This window comes from Sorex fumeus, unplaced genomic scaffold (assembly GCF_029834395.1).
Source record: "Sorex fumeus unplaced genomic scaffold, SorFum_2.1 ptg000018l, whole genome shotgun sequence".
In the NCBI taxonomy this organism is placed as follows: Eukaryota; Metazoa; Chordata; class Mammalia; order Eulipotyphla; family Soricidae; genus Sorex; species Sorex fumeus.
The window spans coordinates 18,598,293-18,621,515 of NW_026606075.1; the positions used below are offsets into that span (position 1 = coordinate 18,598,293).

Genomic DNA, 23,223 nt, shown 5'->3' on the forward strand with positions numbered 1-23,223 from the left:
CCTTATGGATTCCGGTCTGATGTTGAGGTCTTCAATCCATTTTGATCTTACTTTTGTACATGGTGTTAGGCAGAGATATAAGCCCATTTTTTTGCATGTAGCCATCTAGTTTTGCCAGCACCATTTGTTAAAAATTCTTTCCTTACTCCACTTCACATTTCTTGTTCCTTTATCAAAGATTAGATGATCATATGTTTGAGGGGAGATGTCAGTTTATTAAACCATGTTCCATAGGTCCCCTCATATGTGATCTAAGGAATCAAGAGATGGTTTTATATCTTCCAACTTTGAGGATAGAGCAATATAAAAGGGTAGCATCAATGTAAGGGAAAAAGGAGATAAAGATAGAGGAGGGAACAATGGCCCATGAATAAAACAGAGATTCAGGAAGAACCAAATGACTAAAATAGTAATTACCAGGTGGATTGACCTGTGCAGAGAACAAAAGAAAAACCACTAAAAGAAAACCTCAGGTCTTTGTTTTGGACAAAGTTAAAATGTAAATATGGGAGTGAAGACTTCTGTTCAAGGCAGTGCTTTTATTTTCTTGGATATATAATCAGACTTAGGATAGCTGTATCATAGGCATTTTCTATTGTTTATTAAATTTATTTTTGAGCCATCTAGGCAGTACATGGTTTGGGATCACTCCAGAAAATTCTTGGCTAACTGGGCTGATGGGTCAATGTGAGAATCCTCAGATGTGGCACTGCTTCACCTTGTTCCAGGGGTCTCCAGAGGCATACTTGAAGATGCCTTAGAGACTCCAGGGGTTCACCGTGCAGTCTTTGGGAGAACATATGATACCAGTGGTAGAACCAGGATCAGGCACACTAAGGCATGTGCTCTCGCTCCTAGACTGTCTCCTCAGTCCACTTATTTTATTTTTGTCAAGCCTTCACACTATTTTCCTTAACAACTGAATCAATTGAAGTCCCACCAGTAGAACAAAAAGGTTTCTTTTTCTCTAAATCCTAAACACCTTTTCAGCACTATATATACTAACAAGAGCAAAGTGCTATTGTAGGGATATGTTGATTATGATTAGTGATGTCGAGTAACTTTTAATTTGCTATTGGCATTATTTGTTACCTGATAACATAGCGGATAAGGTGCTTGCCTTGCACACAGCCAACCCGGTTTCAATTCCTTCACCCCTTTTGGAGAGCCAGGCAAGATACCAAGAGTATTCTGCCCGCACAGCAAAGCCTAGCAAGCTACTAGTGATGTATTTGATATACCAAAAACCGTAACAACAAGTCTCACAATGAAGGTGTTACTGATGCCCACTCAAGCAAATCGATGAACAACGGGAGGACAGTGCCACAGTGCTATTAAATTCATTGTTCATTTTAAATTCTTTTTCCTGAGTTGTTGTAAATCAGTCTTTTACCAGAAACGTCATTTGCAAATATTTTCTCCCATTTCTTACTGCCTTTTCATTATGTTGATAGTTTGATTTGCTGTGCAGAAAATGTCTGATGTAGTCTGACTTGTTTATTTTTTATTTTGCTTCTTGTACTTTGATTTCAATTCCCAAAACTTCATTGCCAGGAGTTTAACATTTCAGGAAGTTTATCACTTTTTGTGGGGGCCACACCCCACAGTGCTCAGAGGTTACTTCTGGCTCTGTGCTCAGGAATTACTCCTGTTGGGCTTCAGGGGACCATATGGGATTCCATGTATCAAATCTGGGTCAGCAGCATGCAAGGCAAATACCCTATCCCAATATTGGCCCCTTCAGGAATTATTATTTTTTATTTATTTATTTTTTTGCTTTTTGGGTCACACCCGGCGATGCACAGGGGTTACTCCTGTCTTATGAACTCAGGAATTACTCCTGGCAGTGCTCAGGGGACCATATGAAATGCTAGAAATTGAACCCGGGTCTGCCGAGTGCAAGGCAAACACCCTACCCGCTGTGCTATTGCTCCAGCTCCTGAGTTTTTATTTTGAGCTGATTTTTGTATATAAGATGAAGTCTACTTTATTTTTTGCATATAAATATACAGTTTTACCAACATTGTTGAAGAGATTATCCTTTCCTATTGTGTATTCTTGGTACCTTTGTAAAAATTCACTGCAGCATTATTAATCTACAGTAGCAAAGATATGGAAATATCCTAAGTGCTCATCAAACAATGACTAGAAAAAGAAATGTATGCAAAGAATATATATATATAGTGTTATAATATCTATCTATCTAACCTTAAGTGGGAAACTATGCCATCTACAATAATAAGGAAAATCCTAAAGTACATTATGCTAGGTGAAGTAAATCTTACAGAGAAAACAATATATTATTATCATCTTACTTATATGTGGAATTTTTTAAAGTCAAACTTAAAAAGAAAAGAAAGTAGAATTATGATTATCATAGCCCAAAAGATGGGAAAGTGGGGGAAATATTGATAAAAAACAATAAGATGATTAAATTATAAAGACTTCATATACCATGCTGAATATTAGTTAATGCTATTGTATTATATACTTGAAATCAACTAATAAAATAAATTTTTAATGTGCTTACTACACTATACTATGGAGGTGATTAATATATAATAAGTATATCAAAAGACACTGTTGTAAACCCTAAATATTGACTTTTATTAAAATAAAAAATTAAGAGATGATAAGGTTAATGTGATTTGATTTTTGGCTTTACATTGATGAGGCAGAGACATATGGTTTGCACACAAAATGCAAATTTTGAAAACTTATCAGTGCTGAGAATCTACCATTGCAATTTAGTCCAATCTCTCAATAAATTTAGTAAAGAACTTCTATAATATTTTAGTGATCTAATCAACAAAGATTTCTTTGCCCTATTGCTCAACATTCATCATGACACAGATTTAAGTCATTAGCTCAAAAAATAAATACCAAGCACGTACTGTATACACAGCACCATAAGGCGACTATGGGGGGACCAAAACAAAGTAAATCTCTGCCCCACTGGTGTTTGATCTGGTGAGAATAAATAGTCAAAAAGCAAATAAACTCATTGTATAATAGTCCAGGTTTTGATAAGCGATGAATGCTTTTAAATTTTACAGCAGAAATAATTTTATTCATATTAGCACCTTCATTACTACCACTGAGGAGTTGCTAAGTTCTGCTCCTGCTGGGAGAGTCACAGAGAGGCCCTGAACACCACAACTTGGCTGATTGGAGCAATCATCCTGCTCTTCTCAGAGACATTGTAACTTAAGCATAAAGAAGATAGTGGGATGGGAAGAAAATTGGGAGCGTTCATCCAGATGGGAAGAAAACCCAGAGTTCATGTAATTATGTTAAGAGTTTGAAGTAGCCACGGTTGTAATGCAATAAAGTGAGGAACTAGGAAAGACCAAGGATATTAGCAATGACTGTCGACTTGGAGTAACTCTGTAACTTTGATTAAAAAAAAATTATGGGACAGATGAAGACTATTAGAATGGTTTCATAAGAAGAGATATGCCTAAAGTATGGTGCAGTTAAGATAACAATTTGAACCCCTGAAAATATTTCAAATTTAGAATTGGTCACTAATGGTGAAAAATAATCACCTATGTATCAACATGTTAACCCGTAGTTAGACTTAATGTACCTATTAAAAAAAGTCATCGAAGAGAGCACTGCCCAGTCTAAGTCATCTGCGGAAGGTTTACATCAGCAGTGATATTAGTGGACATAGTTGTCTGCAGAATGTTATTTATTCTAAATTCCTTCAAAAGAGTGAAAAGTGCTTATATTAAATTTGAAAACTAAGGAAGGATCCACAGTCAGTCTATTAAATAGTCCCCCAACACTAAGGCCATCAGAAAGACTATCTCTCATATTTCATTTCTTGAGGTTAATGATGAAGAATCTATTTTTCTCAATTTTATTATCTTCAGGATTTTGTTTCAACCTTGGTACTTTGGATATTTCAGAATTGTAAAATGACTTATGTGTCTAGGAGACAAAGTTTACTGTACTTGCTGAGCATATTTTTCCACTTGATAAATAATGGGTGCAAAATGGAATTGCTCCTTCAAAAGTAAAAGCTGAGCACAGAAAGTTTTGTTTTTAACTTTTGTGCAGGGCCCTAGAACATTAACTGTCTCACCCCCTCCTGGGACTAAGGCATTATGCTTTCCCATGACCTGAAGTGGAAAATCACTTGACATTCCTGGGATAAGCATGGAACACACACCATGTGAAGCATTATACATTTTATTCTATCTTACTTTTTCCTCTTGTTAGTTCCTTTATTTTGGCAGGAGATATGATGTGATGACATAAATTAGATATTTCAAACTCTAAGATTCTCGCACATAAGTTTTACTATCCTACTTAAAAACTTGTGAACTACCAGAGGTTACCCAGAAAAATGTTCCATGGAAGGCAAATGTCCTACCAGTTACACAATGATCTGAAACAATTTATTTAGATGGGCTTTTCATTGCCTTTTGAGTAGTGTGGCCACATGAAGCCAACTGACAGTATAGTAAGTGGTATTTCCTGATGTGATGAATCCCCCATCTAATGGTCTCCGAGCACGTCTCATGAATCATAATGGTTTTTGCACACAATTCAGTATATGCCCAGTGCAAGTTTACCAAGTAAGCCAACTTCTGCATAGGGGTTGGTTCTAAAAGTCTGCAGCAGGCAATTCAAACAAAATTGTGTTTACCTCTCTCCACCTTTTTTTTCCCTCCTAAGTTTACACCCTGAGTTTTTGTTAAATTTTAAAAAAGATATTCAAAACCACAGTTCAGCCACCTTGTAAAATGAAAGAGTACATTGTACAGGCACCAAAGGTCCACGTCAGTGCTTTTATCAAAATTGGGGCCTGCACGGCTGTGCTAATTGGAACCATGTGTGGAAAATGCAAGACAGGATTTTCAGCTGTTCACTAATTAAATGGTATAAAATAAAGCTACACTTCACATTTCTAACGTGAGTTTCTTGGGCTATTCTATTAGCTGGACCAATGTATGATCCTGAGTGAGTATTTTGACACCTGTGTGAGACACCAGGCCTACTGGTTATTCCTTTTATATATCAAGGTATTGCCTATGGCTCTATGTTGTAAGTGCTTCTCTGATAGCAGATGAAAGGCAGTGATAGAAAACCAAGTTCTTTCCAGCAAACTAGAAGATTGGCTCATGAAAAAAATGAAAGTATATTCTTATAAAGTTCAGTTACCACAAATTTTTTTTGTGAGGGGGGGAAAAGGGCTTCCTAACAAATTTACTCACTGAAACTTGTGAAGAAACAGTACTTATTATCTGCGTCTACTGGAAAGTGATAACTTTTGTCTCAAGCTTCCTGTTGAAACTTGAACAGATATAATTTGGTTTTCTTAAAACACACACACACACACACACACACACACACACACACACACTTTCTGTCACTTTACATGTATAATGCTTTATTATCTTGGGATCAAGATCCCAGGGAATAAGAGGTTGGTTCATAGTGTCTTTCAGAATGTAAGCCTCCTTCCATGTTTAGTGTCATTTATCATTCATACAGTGGCAAAGAGAGAGAACTCCACTCTCTCCCTGTCCAAACAAGGTTTGGATTCAGAACCATCATCTTTGCACAAAATATTGAAGCCTCAGGAAAGAAATGTGATGAATGCCTTCAACAGTGCAATAGGACTCACAGTGCCAAGCTCTATACTGAATTACTGATATGACAATTCCTCCAATGGTGTATCTGAGCAGCATTCTGAAGAAAATAGGAATACTAAAGCTGGGTTGAGAGTGTTTAAGTAAGATGGTGTTTGCTTTGGCAGTATGTATACTAAAATTGGAATGATAAAGAGAAGATTAGCATGGCCCCACACAAAGATGACATGCAAATACACGAAGCTTTCGATGATTTTTGAACACAGTGGGAAACTTGTGTAGAAACCCATTTAAGCTTAATGAGGGAAGATAATAACCCAGAGGACACTACCAGTACCAAACATCTTTTTAACCTTTCAGATAATGACTTTAGAGATGCCACGTTGAGGATGTTTAATGAACTCAAAGATATGATGGTTCTAGTAGTCAGAAAAGCACAAGAAAGTTTGAGAGTGGAATCAGAAAAAACTACAATCAATGTTGACAGAATTGAAGAATTTGGTAAGTTTAAGGTAAAGGTAAGGTAAAGGCCCTCCCGTTGATCGTCGATTTGCTCGAGCGGGCCCAGTAACGTCTCCATTGGAGACTTTGTTGTTACTGTGTCTGGCATATCGAATACTCTCGGTAGCTTGCCGGGCTCTCCGAGAGGGGCGGAGGAATCGAACTCGGGTCGGCCATGTTGGCCGCTTGTAAGGCGAACGCCCTACCCGCTGTGCTATCGCTCCAGCCCTTTACGATAGTTGGTAAGTTTAAAAAAAAAAAACCCAAACAGTGAAAGGAAAGAGCAGCCGAGGAAAACATTGGTGAGCTCCAAGATGAGATGCAAGAAACCTTTAGAAAGCAAAACAAAAGAAACAGAACAAAAACTTGGGAAAAAGTTTGAAAATAAATGAACAGCACACCAGAGAACTATGGAATAATTCACAAGGAACAATAAAAGAACCATTAGAGTCTCCAAGGAACAGAAAGATGAATCCAATAAAGAAATACTAGTCAAACAAAATCAGATAAGATTTTTCTAGAATTGACGAGTGCAGAGACCCAGATTCATGAAGTCTGAAGAGTTCCAATAAAATAAACACAAATGAAAAAAACAAAAACAAAAACAAAAAAAACCTCTGCACAACATAATCAGAATGAAAAGGCCGAAGACAGGAGAATATTAAAATCAGCAAGATCAAGGAAGTAGACACACAAAAGAGTCAAATAAGATTCACAGCAGATTTACCAAGCAACACTCCAAGGACCAGAATAAAAGGGTGGGATAGCAGCCGGGAGGGAGGGAGGAGCCAGAAATATAATAAAACAAAACAAAACGAAACTCAATGAAATTAAAAACCCATGAATACTCTATTCAGCTAGATTATCAATTAGATTTGAAGGAATGTTATAAAACTTTACGGACAAGTAATGGCTTAGGAACTTCATAGCCTTTTGCTAGACGTATTAAAGGAGCTTCTTTGAAAGATAGACAAACTTCACCAGTACACATAACTTCTACAAAATCATAGCAAAACGTATCTTTCATGTCAATAATAACACTCAATGTCAATGACCTAAAGACTGATTAAGAGATGGAGAAGCAGGATAGATCAGGAAACTGAACTCAACGTTCTGGTGCCTGTAAGTGGAACACCTGAATAGTCAGTATAGACATTTGCTCAAAGTCAAAGACATTTGCTCACAGTCTTACAGGCAATATCTTCCCTTCATAGGGAAGGGGTGGTTATACTTATGTCAGGCAACACAGATTCAAATTGAAAAAGGCAATATGGGGCAGGGATGGTCATTTCTTAATCAAGGGATCCGTACGTTATGAAGGTCACACTTTTCTCTGATTTAATCAGCTATGCCTGAGGTTTGGAGTGGAGCAGGGTGATAATTTCATCAGACAGGAGTACAGTATTGGACACCCTTGTACTACTTTCCAAGGTTCTATGAGCCCCACCTATAACAGCCTTCTCTGGCAATCAGGTCCAGGGGGGCCTTGCCCTACTTCAAAGAGGAAAAACCTAGTAGATGTGCTCCTTTTGTTTTCTGCCTCAGGGTGTCTCTGAGTTTGCTGGTACAGATCAATCAGAGGAATCTGCTGGGGAGTCCTACCGGCACACTGTAACAGTGGCAATAGCACTTCCAGGTCACCCTGGGTCACGAGAAATAGGAAACAATGGTTAATGCTAGTCCAATCTATACGCACTCATTAGTGGTGCTGTTCTGACCATACCCTTCAGAAGAGTGTGATGGGGGTGAATATAATATGCAGGAGAAGACATCTTTGCACTATCTCTGCTTCCATTTCTGTTTTATACTTTTTGTCGTGCTTCCCAGGATCACATTCCCAAATAAATAGGCTATATGAAAGCCCTTATTTCAGGCTCAGTTTTTTTGAGGAAGGCAGAATAAACAATTCTAGAATTGTGTGTGAGCAGGTTTTATATAAAAATGATCTAAACCATCCACATGACTAGTAGTTGAGTTATTTCTAAGATAGCAATTAAGTTGAAGGCCATTTCTAAACCAAAAGTGTGTGATTTAGGATGAAATTATATTCCATTTACTGGAACAATTTCCACCAAAAATTGCTCCTGCACTTTAATTCAATAAAAAGATGGGTGTGAATTCTAATCTCTCTTCTTTTCTGTAGAAATAAATATGTTTACAGGCTTCAAAAAGGGGTCAAAAAGTAGAGTGCCTTGTGCGATGCGAATTTAGGATAGAGGGCTTTCAAAGAGAGAAAAACCTACATATGAAACAATAAAACTCATGCTGAATGTTATTCAAATAGAAAATGAAAAGCAGAAATCTAGGACAATGGCAAATGAGAGGGTATGTGGATATATGAAAGAGAAAATTAAGTACAGGTGAGTCAGAGAGTGGTTTGGATTGAGTGAAGAAGAGTTAGGAATTAGGGCAGAAGCAAACACATTTTTTATGCAGTGCGGTTTTCAAAGACCCCTTAGTAAAATACAGAGAAAGTAATTACAAGTTAGTGCATAGCACATTGCAAATAATAGTTACCCTATTAAAAATCATTTATCAGAAACTGGAAGATGGGCACCGCAAAATTTTAACTCAGATAACAGTTAGAAATGGATATGTGAGTAGTGATCTTTGCGATTATATATTTTTCCATTAAAATATGTTGAATAATTTTTACATTTCTTAATTTAAAATTTGTGACTCATGAATTTCTGTTACTTAATTTTAGTGAAAATGGATTATAAAAAAATACTGAATAAAAAAACTGAGACACAGAAAACTAAGGGGTTTTCTTCTGTTACATGGTTACATTATTTATTTTATAACTTTTTTTCCCCCACACTCAACAGTGCTCAGGGGTTGCACTAAGAGATCACTCCTGGAGGACTTGGCCTTATTTGGGATGCTGGGGATTAAACTCAGGTGCAATCAAATGCCCCACATGCCGCACTGTTTCTCTGGTCCCTCAAGGTTACATTTATTAAGGGAATTAGACATGCATGCCAACTAAAAGGAGAGGCACATAAGGACAGAGTCCATGGAAGTTACAAATGTTACAATTCCATTGTCCTCAGGTGTTAATCTCTCAGTACTGATGAGTGATGTACATAGGCAGCAGAGTCAGTTCTGAAAACTGTTCTAAGCTTCAGGTTCCAGAGATTGTACTGAAAATTGACTATAGAGGTGACTAAGTGACTGACCACTTGCTGGAACTTGATCTCAGGGTTCTCTCCTTGTTAATGAGCTTGAAACCAGAAGCTGGTGGCTTCAACTTTCTTTGGTGTGGTCAGCCCCTATCCTTAAGTTACTAGGTGTGAACCATCCAATTCAGTCATCTATTATTCAGGAACATAAGATGCTCATGTGTATTGGGAGATTCTGTGTTAAGGTTAAAATTCAGATCTCTATTTGGATAAGGATAAATTTCATACTAGAGATCATTGGACATAATTGTTTTTCTGTCTTAATAGTCTTCAGTAAAGAACAGCAAGGTGGGCATGATGATTACTCCAATTTCCCTATCACTGTCAGCATTCCTTCATCCCTGTCCCCATGTTCCCTAGCCTCATGCCCAGCCCACTTCCTGAATAGGTATATTTTAAAGTTAAATTGTTAGGATGTGGGTCTCATTTCATAATAGTGTTGAATCTAGTGGTTTAATTTTATACATGTAACTTGCCTCTATAACACTGATGTCCCCATGTCCCCAATCACTGACCCCATGCTGCCTCCATACCATCTCTTCTTACCACCCTCTCCATTTCGCTCCATCCCAGACTTTCAATATCTGTAATCAAGAGTCAAGGATTTGCTTACCTTGTTATGTTATTTTATATACCATCGGTAAGTGAGAATATTCAGTGTTTGTCTTTCTTCAAATTTACTTCACATATCTTCCAGTTCCATCCAAGTTGCAGGGAATTGCACAATTTCATCCCTTTTTGTGGCAACAAAGCAATCCATTGTGTATATATAACACAGACCTTCATTATCCACTCATCTGTCTTTAGACTTTTGGTTTGATTCCATATTCTAGTTATTGTACTAAAGAGTGCAATGAACAAAAGACTGTATACGTCCCTTTGAATAGATGTTTTGGAGTATTGGTGGTAGCTACTAAGAAGTGGTTGCTGGGTTGTTTGGGACTTCTATTCTTTATTTTTTAGATATCTTCATAATGTTTTCCTTAGGGGCTGAACATTCCCAGCAGCTGTGCATGAAAGTTCCTTTTCTACCATATCCCTGCCAAACAGATTGTTTCTGGTCTTTTTGATATGTTGTTTTAGTTGTGTGAGATGCTATGGCATCAATAAAAGGTGATACTTTATTGCTATACACTTGTTTCATTAAGTAACAATTTCCTTAAATTAGGAGCAACAGACTTATATTTGGTATTAGATTATGGCTGCTACTAGAATCATGGCTACAGTCTCTTTTTAATTTAAAGTTTCAATGATTTAATTTTGTTACCTCTGGTTCATTAACTCTGGTTTACAAGCAGTGTTTATAATGTTTGAGGGGTTACTGTACCACACCCAGGACCAAAGTGCCAGTGTCCTTCCATGACGACACATTAAATCCTTCAGTCCTCTCGACCTGTAGCCAAGCCTGTGATCTAAGAGTCTGCATTTCCTGGACATTGTCACTGCCTGATTTGTTCCTTTGTATACCACACATGAGTAAAATCATCCAGTTGTAGTCTTTCTCCTTCTGAATTATTTTGCTTAGCAAGACCCCTATAGCAAAAGACATTATGTATTCTCTCTGTGTATTCATTCATCTGTACTTGGATGCTTGGGCTATATTTCAGTCTTGACTTTTGAAAATACTGCTCAGCGTGCATATATCTTTTCCAGTGAGTGTTTTTGTGTTGTGGAGATATATGTCTAAGAATGAATTTTTTGGTTCACATGGTGATTCTATTTTTAATATTTTGAGAAATTTCTGTTGTTTTCCAATATACATTCCCACCAATGAGTAAAAGGTCAGGAGGCCTCTTGCCTATCGTCCCAATGTCCAGAAAGGCTCCCATCACCTGAGATAGTAGCACTGTCTTTCCACAAAAACTAGCAGTTAGAAGTGCAGAGCTTGATTCCTGTTTTGTCTTGATTATATAAGTTAACTCCATCCTCCTAATTATACTCAGCTAGCATTCTAATTGCAATACCTTCTAGATTGTCTCATTCTGATGACTCAGTTACAAATTTTGACACAAACTCCCTTGCCTCCACACAGGCCTCTGAATTCTTCCCTGATCAACCTCATTCCCAGTTCTTTCTCCCCTAATCCTAGTGATTTATCTTTCAACTGGATTTTTTTTTATCTTTTGTGGATCCTTACACCCATTAATTTCTAATTTATTATTCTCTAGGTCAGTTGTCCTACTAGTGCTTGATATTATGATTCATTACATAGTGGCTTGGGGCTGCAATATCAACCCCTTGCCTCAAATTTTCTATCTGAGAGCAGACAGATCCTGAACTCCATTTGCCAGAAAATTTGTAACAGTAACAGAACTCTTGTATTATTCCTTGTCAGCATCTAGTACTGAGATCAGAGGCTGGAACAAATGCTTCACAAATATTTGGTAAGCAACTGGATTTGGATTTGCACTAAAATTCTCCACATGGCCATTTTTATTCTGTGCATAACTGACCTTTTTTTTTTGCCATACCCATTAGTGCTCAGAGGACTATATGAAATGCTGCAAATTGAACCTGGGTCAGTGGTGTGCAAGGCAGGCATCTTACCTCCAGCTCTCGTAACTGATCTCACATAAATATTCATTGAATATAATTTATCTAGTAAATGTTTGACTTAAAAATACAAGGTGCAGAATATTAAAATTTGGATTACAAGTCACTAACGTTTCCTAACCTTTCAGAGCTATATAATAAAGACATCTATTCTAGAAATGAGATGTGGTTATGCAGAAGTTTATATATTTAAAATAAATTGATATATTTTATAACACTATAAAATGTGAGTTTTTCCACATTTCATAATTTCATTATGAGGTATATTCTAAGTTTGAAAATACTAGCATATAGGTCAAGTTTATGTATATTTTTAGTCTTTTAGGCTACACCTAGAGGTGCCCAGGCCCTTACTGTGGCTCTGTGTTCAGGAATCACTCTTCTTCATGCTATGTGTGTTGCCAGGAATCAAATTTAAGTTGGCTGCATGCAAGGCAAGTGACTTACCTTGTATATTATTTCTTCTTTAAATGAACGTTTCTTCTTTAAATGCCGCTCTGTTTAATGTTCATTGATTTAAAGAAGGCCTTTGATTCTGTTGAGACGGAAGTGGTCAATGAAGCCCTAGCCAATCAGGGCATTCAAGCCCAATACATCAGGATCCTCCGTGAGCTGTATTGCGGATTCACTACCAGGATCTCACCATTCTACAAAGAAGTGATCGTTGATGTCAAGAGAGGGGTGCGGCAGGGTGATACCATTTCACCGAAACTCTTCAGTGCCACCCTCGAGAACATCATGCGATGACTAGAATGGGAAGGAATGGGAGTGAAGATAGATGGTCGGCAACTACACCACCTCCGCTTTGCTGATGACATTGTTTTAATAACACCAAATATCAGCCAAGTGGCACAAATGCTGGCCGACTTTGACCGTGAGTGTGGAAAGGTAGGACTACAGCTGAATCTTACGAAGACAATGTTTATGAGAAACAGCCTCGTTCCTGACGCCCCATTCGCTCTCAACGGAACAACCATCTCCGAATGCAACAGCTATGTGTACCTAGGTCGAGAAGTCAACATGACAAATGACCTGGCACCCGAGCTGCGCAGGAGGAAGAGAGCGGCTTGGAACGCCTTCAAGAACGTCGAAGAAATAGCTAAGAGGATGAAGAACCTCCGGCTCCGGGCACATCTCTTTGATTCCACTGTTCTTCCTGCATTAACATATGCCTCAGAGACCTGGGCCCTATGCAAACAAGATGAGAACGCTATTCAGGTCTCCCAAAGAAGAATAGAAAGAACTATGCTTGGAATATCACGTTTCACTCAAATAAGAGAAAGAATCCGGAGTTCTGACATCGGTCGATGATCAAGAATCAGGGACACTGTCTCATTTGCCAAGGTGTCGAAAATCAGATGGGCTGGTCACGTAATGAGATTTAAAGACGACCGCTGGACTAGAGCTGTTACCGACTGGATTCCACGGGATGTCAAAAGACCGTGTGGCCGCCCACCTACCAGATGGTCAGACTTCTTTGTCAAGATCATGAACGATCGGTTTGAGGCTCTTCATGTTCCCGGAGTGAACAGATGCCATTGGGCTACACTAGCACGCGACAGGGACAAATGGAGACGTTACTGGCGCCCACTCGAGCAAATCGACGACTAACGGGAAGTTAAGTGATTATTAAGTGATTAAGTGATTATTTCTTCAGTTCCTCTAGGTAGTTTTTAAAGCTGAAGATAACCTAGCTAAATAATGTGGGTAACAAAAAGAGGAGGGTGAAGATTTAGCTAAGGGCACAAAAGCATTTCACTGTTGGAGAAGGACTCAGCAAAGAAGTGTTAAAAGTGGATACTCTGGTGGTGCGTGTGGTGTTGGAATGATGTATGCATGAAACCATCATTAACAATATTGTAAATCACAGTGCTTAATAAAGATAAGAAAAATCAGGTCAGAAATAAGATAAATACAAAAGTATTAGCTACTGCAAAAATTAAGTGAAGAAAATGCTTACTGAGAAATTACTATGTCAAAAGTTGATTTGTAAGATGAAGACTGAGTATGGTCCATCTATTGGATTTGGTAACATGTTGGTTGTTATTAAGTTTGAGCATTGTGAAGGGACGCATGTTCAACTGGATAAGTGAAGACAGGATTACAACTTCAAAAGTGGAAACAGGGGCTGGAGCAGTAGCACAGCGGGTAGGGCGTTTGCCTTGCACACAGCCAACATGGCCAACGCAGGTTCGATTCCCAGCATCCCATATGGTCCCCCGAGCACTGCCAGGAGTGATTCCTGGGTGCATGAGCCAGGAGTGGCCCCTGAGCATCGCTGAATGTGACCCAAAAGGCAAAAAAAAAAAAAGTGGAAACAGTGAAAATTTGAAAAAAAAAGTTCCTCGGAGGGATGGATTTACTCATACCTAGTCTGTGACTTGAGGTTCTGGGTTCTATTTCTAGACTTGGGGGAAAAATGTGTGAGGTGTGATGTGGAGAGATCAGTGAACATAATAAAGTCCTTGTATGTACAAAATGAGTATTTTATCAATAAAATCTAAAAAAAGTTTCTTTACATAATAGGGAATTATGTAACTATAAAGATTGTACCAAGATGTATTACTAAATATTAAGGTAAATATTTTAATAAGAACACAAAATCTTAAATGCAACAAATATTTTATCAGAAGATTTTCAGACTGTGTACACACACAAATATATTTTATACACTTGATTTTACATACTCAACTTTAAATGATGAAACATTACTGTTCAAGATATGACTACTCAAAAGAGAAGCATAAACATTTCCTTTGTAGTGTTTGCAAAATCTTTCTAGACACCTTGTTAGACAGTTACCATGCAAAATACGTATGAACTAAGTAAGATAAATATATCCCAGGCAACAAAGTTTGAAATTTTAGATAATTATAGGCATCCTGAATGAATAGTTTAGAATAATGTACCACTGTCATCAAATCATATCTTCATATACATTTTAATCCACTTAGCACAATGGTCTTCAACTCAGTGTATATGTAATTAAATAGTTAGGTGTAGTAAAAGCTGTGTTAAATTGAAAGTTTGCTTTTTCAGTTTAAAGAAATGAATAGAAAACACAGTCTAGTGAACATCAAAGTGCTTTTTTGAGACAGTTAAATCTCATCAAAGAGGTCTTCTGAACTGGTGTTTTTTAGAGTTTCTAAAGACAGGTTTTCATCCGAGCTGTGCTTTTCCGATGTCTCAGGTGGTGCAGTATCAAGCCTAACGTGAAAAGGAGACCAAGATAATTTGATTAAAAAATTTCATACAGTACAAAAGGAAATTAAAAGATACATAAGTGAAATGAAAGTTAAGCCCTGTTTCAGAAATGGCTTTGAGATTTATTTCCATTACTTAGAAAGCGTGTGATAAAGGATTTAAATTTCTTTAAATACTTTAGAATTAAACTATGTCTATTAAGAACAGAAACTCAAGATTTTTACAGTAATTCTCATAATCAATGTCAAGAAATAAATTATTTTCTGTGCTGTAGTTTTTAGATTAATTAGAAAACTTCTCTAATAATTCTTTACTGACTTCATCACAATACATTGTTCTTTGGCTCTCTCCAATTCCACCTATCACCATGCCTTTAATTATTTATCTTTTTAGTTCTGGGGCCACACCCAATGGTTAACTCCTGGCTCTGTGCTCAGGAATCACTCCTGGGTGCCGGCAATTGAACCAGGGTCTAGTGCATACGAAGAGATCACTCTACTTGCTGTACTTCCTCTCTGTTCTTTACATTTAAATCTGAATTGGTCTACAGAATTTAAACCTCAACTGGTCTGCAAAACAATTCTACCAAGGGTAAGATGGGGCAGCAGTGGCTGAGAGGGGTCCTAAGAAGATGGTCAAAGGAAGCAGATACTCTGGTGGAGGGTGGGGGTTGGAATGCTATATGAATGAAAACCTAACATTAACAGTATTGTAAATCACAGTGACAAATAAATTTCAATAGCAGAAACCTCTGATAACATGAATTTCCTATGGTGGTCATTGATTATAAATGTGTCTGTGATTAAGAATTACTTCACGAGCGCCATCTTTCAGCACACAGCAGTGAACAAAACTGGCCGGTGGGCTTCACAGCTCCCGGAGAATTCTCCAGGCCCCATAATGAGCCATTATCACTGGGAGGTCCCAGATGAGTAGGTGCTGTCTCCCCGCCTTCTCCAGATGGAATCCCAGCGGCCATGAGTTTCTACAAGCATGGCTCCCGTATGTGGGCACCAGGACTATTCTTCCGAACCGCGCGGCCACGTCCTGATATGCAAAGTGAGCAATGGAAATAAATGATCTAGTGTCTTTCCCTGGAAGGCATGCTTGAATGGTGGTGGGAAAATCTGAGCAAAATATAATGGTCAACCGAAATGCATCTGGACTGTGCATTTAACTACGGTGTTATACCGGCCTGGGAGGGGAAGGGTGTTTGTCCCTCTGCCTGTTCCCCCTTGCAACGGTGGCATGGTGGCCTCCATCTTTTGGAGCCTAATGGACAGCCAGGTATGGGACTGCATTAATGCGGCAGGCGGGGCCTCATGGGATGGGGCCACGTGGAATCGGCCTTGCTCCCTGCCCTGAAAGGCCCCGGGTTGCCACCCACAAACACCTCCTCCTGGCTCCTGAATGACCATGATCCCAGTGGCACACAAACCAATCTCAGAACCTAGGGGCTTTTGGCAGTATGCCCTCTAGGCTTATTACTAAAATATCAGAAATCCAAAATCACATGGCTGCTATTACAGCTACATGACATCATATGCGCTTCATAACCAGCAATAGAAAAGAAATGATCTAATGACGTCTTTTTGGCAGGTCTGTATGTTAGGGAAAACTCCAAATAATAATGTTGGGTCTTTTGTCGTAATACTGAATGTGATCTATGTAGAGAGAGTAAAGTGGAAATCTGCCACACAGGCGGGTGTGGGGGGAGTGGTTGGGAGGGGAGTATACTGGGGTTCTTGGTGGTGGAAAATGTTCACTGGTGAAGGCATAGGTGTTTGATCATTGTATGACTGACCGAGACTTAAACTGAAAGCCTTTTTGACTGTTCTCACGGTGATTCAATAAATGAAACTTAAAAAAAAGAATTATTTCACATTTTAGCAGTTGTTGGCCCACATACATTTACTGAATCTACCTACATATCTTCAGGTAGTAAACGAAACTTCAATGTCAGTATTGCAGCTACTATATCAATGGACTGACTGCTGTATTAATGTAAATTTTTTTTGATCCAAGGATAAAAGGAATAATCACTTATATTAACTGGTCTTGAAAAGAGTGAGTTAGAGAATAAACTGATCTCAATCAGAAGTATAATTTGGAATGTATATTCATCATACCCTTGTACAAACTTTGCCATTGATTCTCTATGGTACCAAAGCAAAATGTGCTTAAAATGGACAACTGGAGGGTGGGTTCAGGGGCAGTGATGGTTAGGTTGACTCAGCCCAGTAATGACCAGTAATGACCAGAGCACTGCCACAATTTCAGCTCAAAGGCAGAACGGAAACAGTAAAAGCTTTGCACAGTTGAAGGAGGGTGAGAATTGAAGTCAGGGCGTATACATTGAGGTATTTCCAATTGTGACTATGCGACTTCCAAAATTAAGGTACTAATAACTATGTCACAAGTAGCCAAGATTAAATGAGGTGATATAAATAAAAATATGTGTAAAATTTTCACAAAATATTGATACCATTATTAGCAGTGAAACACTGCACAAATGATAAAAGAGCTCCTGCTAAGACCTTCTCTAATTTAGACAGAACAACTCATTAAAAATGCCCAACTATAAACTATATTTAGATTATAAATACTTTAAAAGCAACTCATATTAGTTACCCAGATCATTCAAAATGAATCCATCACAGGGTCTTACTTGGCATTCTGGCTGCAAGCAATTAACCATGGTTGGCTGCCACTAGATGTGGGACAAGTCTGTCTTAATCTGAACAAACCATGTTCAAACAACACTGCTCTCATAAGAATGCCAAGGTATTCAACATTAATGCACTGTCAAGATGACAAGTACTACCCTGTGGGTGTTTTAGTGTTAAAATTAACAATAAATATGGACATAATTATTATAACATGCAATTAAATATCTAGAAATATATTCCATAGGAGAAAATGATTCAATATAAAGTGAAAGTATAATTACTACATGCTAAAGTTTTCACTGTTAACTAAAAACATATTAAACACGTTTCTCAATTATTTACTGTAAATTTTTCTCTTCCTAGGCAAAATAAATAAGTTATTTATATGAAAAAGGCAGACATGGAAAAACTTTAGTAATTTTGTTCACAGTCTAGACACTACAAAACAGAATGCATGACTTCCCTTTTAACTTTCTGGGAGTTGAATTATCAACATATTTTAAAATATTTCTACTTACTGACTCATTGTATAAGATATTTTGTCTTCCATAAAAGTATTATCATAGTCAGAAATACAGTCTTTTCTTATTCAAATGACAAGGATTAGTCCTGAAGTGAATTACTTGTATTTCACAACATATTATGGCAATAATATTTCTGAGACAAGTTAAAGTACAAATCTGAGAAAATTAAGAGGTCCAAACAAATGTGTGAACGACTTACAGCACTGTAAGATCTAAAAATTCATATCTGTCTGTGACATAAAGTGATTCTGTAATTAAAAAAAACCCAAACACTTTTTTGTGGACAGTTCTTTCCCTATCTTTAAAATACATGCCCAAACAAATGTCAATTTCAGGTGAAGTAAATACTTAAATTACAAAGGTAAATCCTTCAAGACTTTACAAGAATATAAAAAATGACACTGGATCTTAGAAAAACCAGTTATAGAATTTGCACAGGGGAGATCACAGTACAGCTACATACAGGAATAAGTCAAAATAATGTTCAACAACAATAACAACAACAACAACAACAACAAAAGTAGGCATAATAAAATGCACAGGATGTGATTTATTTCTTTGAAGTTCAAAGCCATGAAACACCATATTAATCTTTTAACACTGATGTGTGTGTCCGTATATGTGTGACTATGTATGTATTTGTGTGTAGGAATAGAGAGAGGGAGAGAGAATTTTTGTTACAGGAGCAAAAGATCAAGTTTATCTCTGGACTCAGAGACTGAGCTGTTTCCACTTGCCATCTAAATGCTATTTTTCTATATTTTGAAAAAACTTTGACTTGATGAACTTGCAAACACATGTTAGGTAAATTACTTTCACTCACTATGAATTATTTTGAGTTCAGAGGTAAAATCTGGAAAAATGCTTTTATGGTTGTGATTTACTGTAGACATGAACAGGCAATGCTGTGGTCACATAAAAAAAATCTAGCAAAACAGTTAATTTGTGCTTGGTCACCAAGAAAGACATTCTAAAGAAACCTTTTCTCTTATGCTATGCTTAAAATACTTTTTAAAAAGAATACTTATTATTTATTAAAAAATATTTTTTTAAACCAACTTTGCTGGCTTCTACCCACCTCATCTCTGACTTCCACCTGGGATTGTGGGTAAAGCTCATAATTGGATGAGGAATAAAGACAAGTGAGAAAGTCAAGAAAATGCACTGGAGGTCAACCAGCCCTGGTTTTTGGTTTGAATAAACATTATTTTGTAATAACAAAAATCCACTCCCGGATATCTATGAACAACAAGTGTTGGCTTGGATGTGGGGAAAAAGGAGCCACCATCCACTGTTGGTGAAAATATCAACTAATTCAACCTCTTTGGAAAAAAATTATTGGTGCTTCTTAAAAACTAAGAATTGGCAAAAATAAGCATCAATAAGCTCAATGACCTCATCAAAATATGGAGAGAAACAAAAAAATGGAGAGAGAACAAACACTTCTCTAATAAAGACAGAAGGTGACCAATAGGCATATGAAAATGTACTCACTGTCTCTACAATCAGTGAAATCGAAATTAAGATGACAGTAATGGGCTGAAGAGATAGTATAGTGGTGGGTTCTTTCCTTGCATAGATGTGTTATTTTGATCCCTGGCACCCCATATGGTCCTCCAAGCCCATCAGGAGTAATCCCTGAGTTTAGAACCAGGAATAAGGCCTGAGTACCACCAGATATGGCCCTCCCAAACAAAATAGGATGACACAAATGATGGTTTTGCCACAATATGAAAATTGCAGTCGTAGCCTCCATCTGCTGCTGTGACAAATAACCACAATGCAGTGATTTAAAACAACACAATTCATTATCGTAACACAATTCCTATAGTCTGACTTGTTATCTTGCTAGGTCAAAAGCCGGCCCAGTTGTTTCAGTGGCAGTGATTTGTGGCACCCCTCTTGGGGGTTCTAATGGAGAATACGTGTCCTGGCTTTTTGCAGTCTGTAGAGGCTACTCCTTCCAGCAACTGCTAAGCCAGATAATACAGGTGGACCCTCCCGTCATATCCCATACTCCAGTCTTGCTTCCCTCATCCTATCTCTTTCTGATTCTGTTTGCCTCTTTTCGCCATTTAGGGTCCTCTGTTACACAGTGGACACACCTAGATAATCCAGGGTGATTTATTCATTTATTTGGGGGGGGGGGCACAGGGGATGGATAGCTGGCAGAGCTCAGGATTTACTTCTATCTCTATACTCAGGGATCACTCATGGTGGGTCTTGGGAGATCATATGGGGATCAAACCACGGTCAACTATATGCAAAGCAAGAGCCTGACCCACTATACTGTCTATCTGCCCCTGATTTAGCGATTTCAACAGTCAGCTCATAAGCAATCTAAATTCCAATTTAGACCTTAATTTCTTATTGTCTGGGCATAAGGGATATTCAAGTACTAAGCAAAGTAAGTTAACAGTGATAACTGTGAAATTAAAAATGTAAGAAATACTAGGGCTGGAGCGATAGCACAGTGGTAGGGCGTTCGCCTTACAAGCGGCCAACATGGCCGACCTGAGTTCGATTCCTCCGCCCCTCTCGGAGAGCCCGGCAAGCTACCGAGAGTATTCTATATGCCAAACACAGTAACAACAAAGTCTCCAATGGAGACGTTACTGGGCCCGCTCGAGCAAATCGACGATCAACGGGAGGGCCTTTACCTTTACCTTTACCTTAAGAAATACTGAAATATTGATATCCACTAATATGTGTTTGAAAATGCTTACTCATAGAATCTCTGAGGGGTAGAGGATTCAACCAGTGTGGGCCAGAATTCTTATCTAAGTGCTGGGGAGAGCAGGGCCATGCCGTGGAGGGATGCTGTGGCCCAACCACTGTCCCTTCTCTCCTGGCACAGTCTCTCTGTAGCCAGTTGCGTTTAGTCAACTCCACCCGTACTAGAAGCTTGTTGAAGAAATCAGACACGAAGGACAAAGAGGACTCACAACCTGGTAATCATCGAACAATCACAATGGTTCCCTGATTCTAATTAAGAAAAGGGCGAGTGTGTTTCTGATTGTAAAACGGATGCATGGTCATTGTAGAAAGGACGGACACACTAGGAAAAAGGAAGAAAATTGAAAATTGTGAGAATTATATCACTGATCTATCCCTGTTAGCATGTTGATGTTTCATTTTTCTTAAGAAATTTAAAAGTAACAAAGAACCCCTAGAGAAGAAGAAAGCACAGTGTCTCTATTTCATTTCCCTCCTGCCCAGTCTATCCTTATTTTGATAGGGCTGGGATGTGACTCACTGATAGAACTCATGCCTTCCATATGTGAGACCCTGGCTTCAATCTTTAGTACTGCAAAAAAAAAAAAACTACATTACTTTGATAGGGCTGGAGCGATAGCACAGCGGATAGGGCATTTGCCTTGCACGCAGCTGACCTGGGTTTGATTCCTCTATCCATCTCAGAGAGCCTGGCAAGCTACCAAGAGTATCCTGCCTCCATGGCAGAGCCTGCCAAGCTCCCTGTATTCAATATGCCCAAAACAGTAACAACAAGTCTCACAATGGAGACGTTACTGGTGCCCACTCGAGCAAATTGAAGAACAACAGGAGGACCGTGCTACAGTGCTTCTTATTGCCATGTGACCTCATATAGGCTCAAGTTTGAGGAATTTAGACGTATTCTGGAAAGAATATTATTCTGTTTACTGATCTTACATTGCCAGAGTTTAATTATATTATTTCATAAGTTTAAATATGTCTTAGGACAAATGCATAGTGAAACAAGTTGGTTATAGCTGAACAGGTATGCCGCAGAACCTAAAGAAACAAAGCTAGATCGAAGAAGCATCTGTAAGGTATATGCAATGTGAGCCAAGGCCCATAAGCGCACACACTGGGTCTTCCAAAGGGCTTAAATCAACCTAAATCTTTGATACTGGCTGACATCCACTGTCATCCATCACTCACCCATCTACTGCTGTTGCCTGCTTGCCAAGAGTCAGAGACTGTGCTTAAGGCTTGGGAAACAAAGAGAGAAAACAAATAAGTCGAGGTAGAAGTAATGTTGTGCTGTTGAGCTCCTGAATATAGACTTAGCGGCAATCCTTACAATCTAGACAACTGTGTTTTTTTACTTCACATTCTGACGGGAAGGCTGTTAAAGAACTAAAAACATCCCCTCATAGGGCTGTGACAGTCACAAAGGACCACAACTTAGAAGGGACTTATCCTTGACTTAATGTTCTTTTGTCTCTGTCTTGAAAGTCTTAATAATTCTGAACACAGGGTCATGCATTTTCATTTGTACCAAACCTGCAAATTCTTATCATCTGTCCTGAACAACCACTTTGAATTGACATAGTTACACAAGGCCCAAATTGGACCTAATAATTGCTCAGACTTACTCTGTCCCAATAAACAGTGTAGCACTCTATGTAGCACCATCATCCTGTTGTTCATCGATTTGCTCGAGTGGACACCAGTAAAATCTTCACTGTGAGACTTGTTGTTACTGGTTTGGCATATCGAATATGCCATGGGGAGCTTGCCAGGCTCTGCTGTGCAGGCAGGATACTCTTGGTAGCTTGCTGGGCTCTCCGAGAGGGACGGAGGAAGCGAACCCGGGTCGGCCATGTGCAAGGCAAACACTCTACCTGTTGTGCTATCGCTCCAGCCCAATAACAAAAAGACTTATTTTAACAGCTGCACACTGAGGCATAGACTCATTGTCCTAATCATAACCTTGATATGATTCATAGCTGCCACAACCACCGTCAAAGCTTTTCCATATTTTAAAAACATCTATTTAAGGCTAAGGAGATAGTTCACTGGGTTGGAGCATATGCTTTAAATGCAGAAACTCTGAGTCTCAGCCCCCAAACTGCAGGCAGTGATGACCTCTGAGCACTGAGCTGGGAGAAACAATCCTGCCACTCCCATACCACTGACCCCAAAAGCAAAAATTAATTGCTAATTACAAACAAACAACTATTTTATCTTACAGAATTTTTTTCTTGTAATTTTTTTCTGC

The 23,223-nt window shown here is 38.4% G+C and overlaps 1 protein-coding gene and 1 non-coding gene across 3 annotated transcripts in view; one reads left to right on the top strand and one right to left on the bottom strand.

Moving 5' to 3' along the window:
- The first annotated feature begins 5,758 nt into the window (after nucleotides 1–5,758).
- LOC130021929 (U6 spliceosomal RNA) lies at nucleotides 5,759–5,860 on the top strand. Its single transcript, XR_008792255.1, has one exon. It is a non-coding gene; the product is annotated as a U6 spliceosomal RNA (small nuclear RNA).
- Nucleotides 5,861–14,411: 8,551 nt separating this feature from the next.
- The window catches only part of XRCC4 (X-ray repair cross complementing 4), a 271,341-nt gene continuing 262,529 nt past the window's right edge, over nucleotides 14,412–23,223 (bottom strand). For both annotated transcript variants that reach the window (XM_056112537.1, XM_056112536.1), the window contains one exon: nucleotides 14,412–15,046. In XM_056112537.1, the coding sequence (XP_055968512.1) occupies nucleotides 14,938–15,046 (109 nt within the window). In that variant the 3' untranslated portion in view covers nucleotides 14,412–14,937. The remainder of the gene's footprint in view (nucleotides 15,047–23,223) is intronic.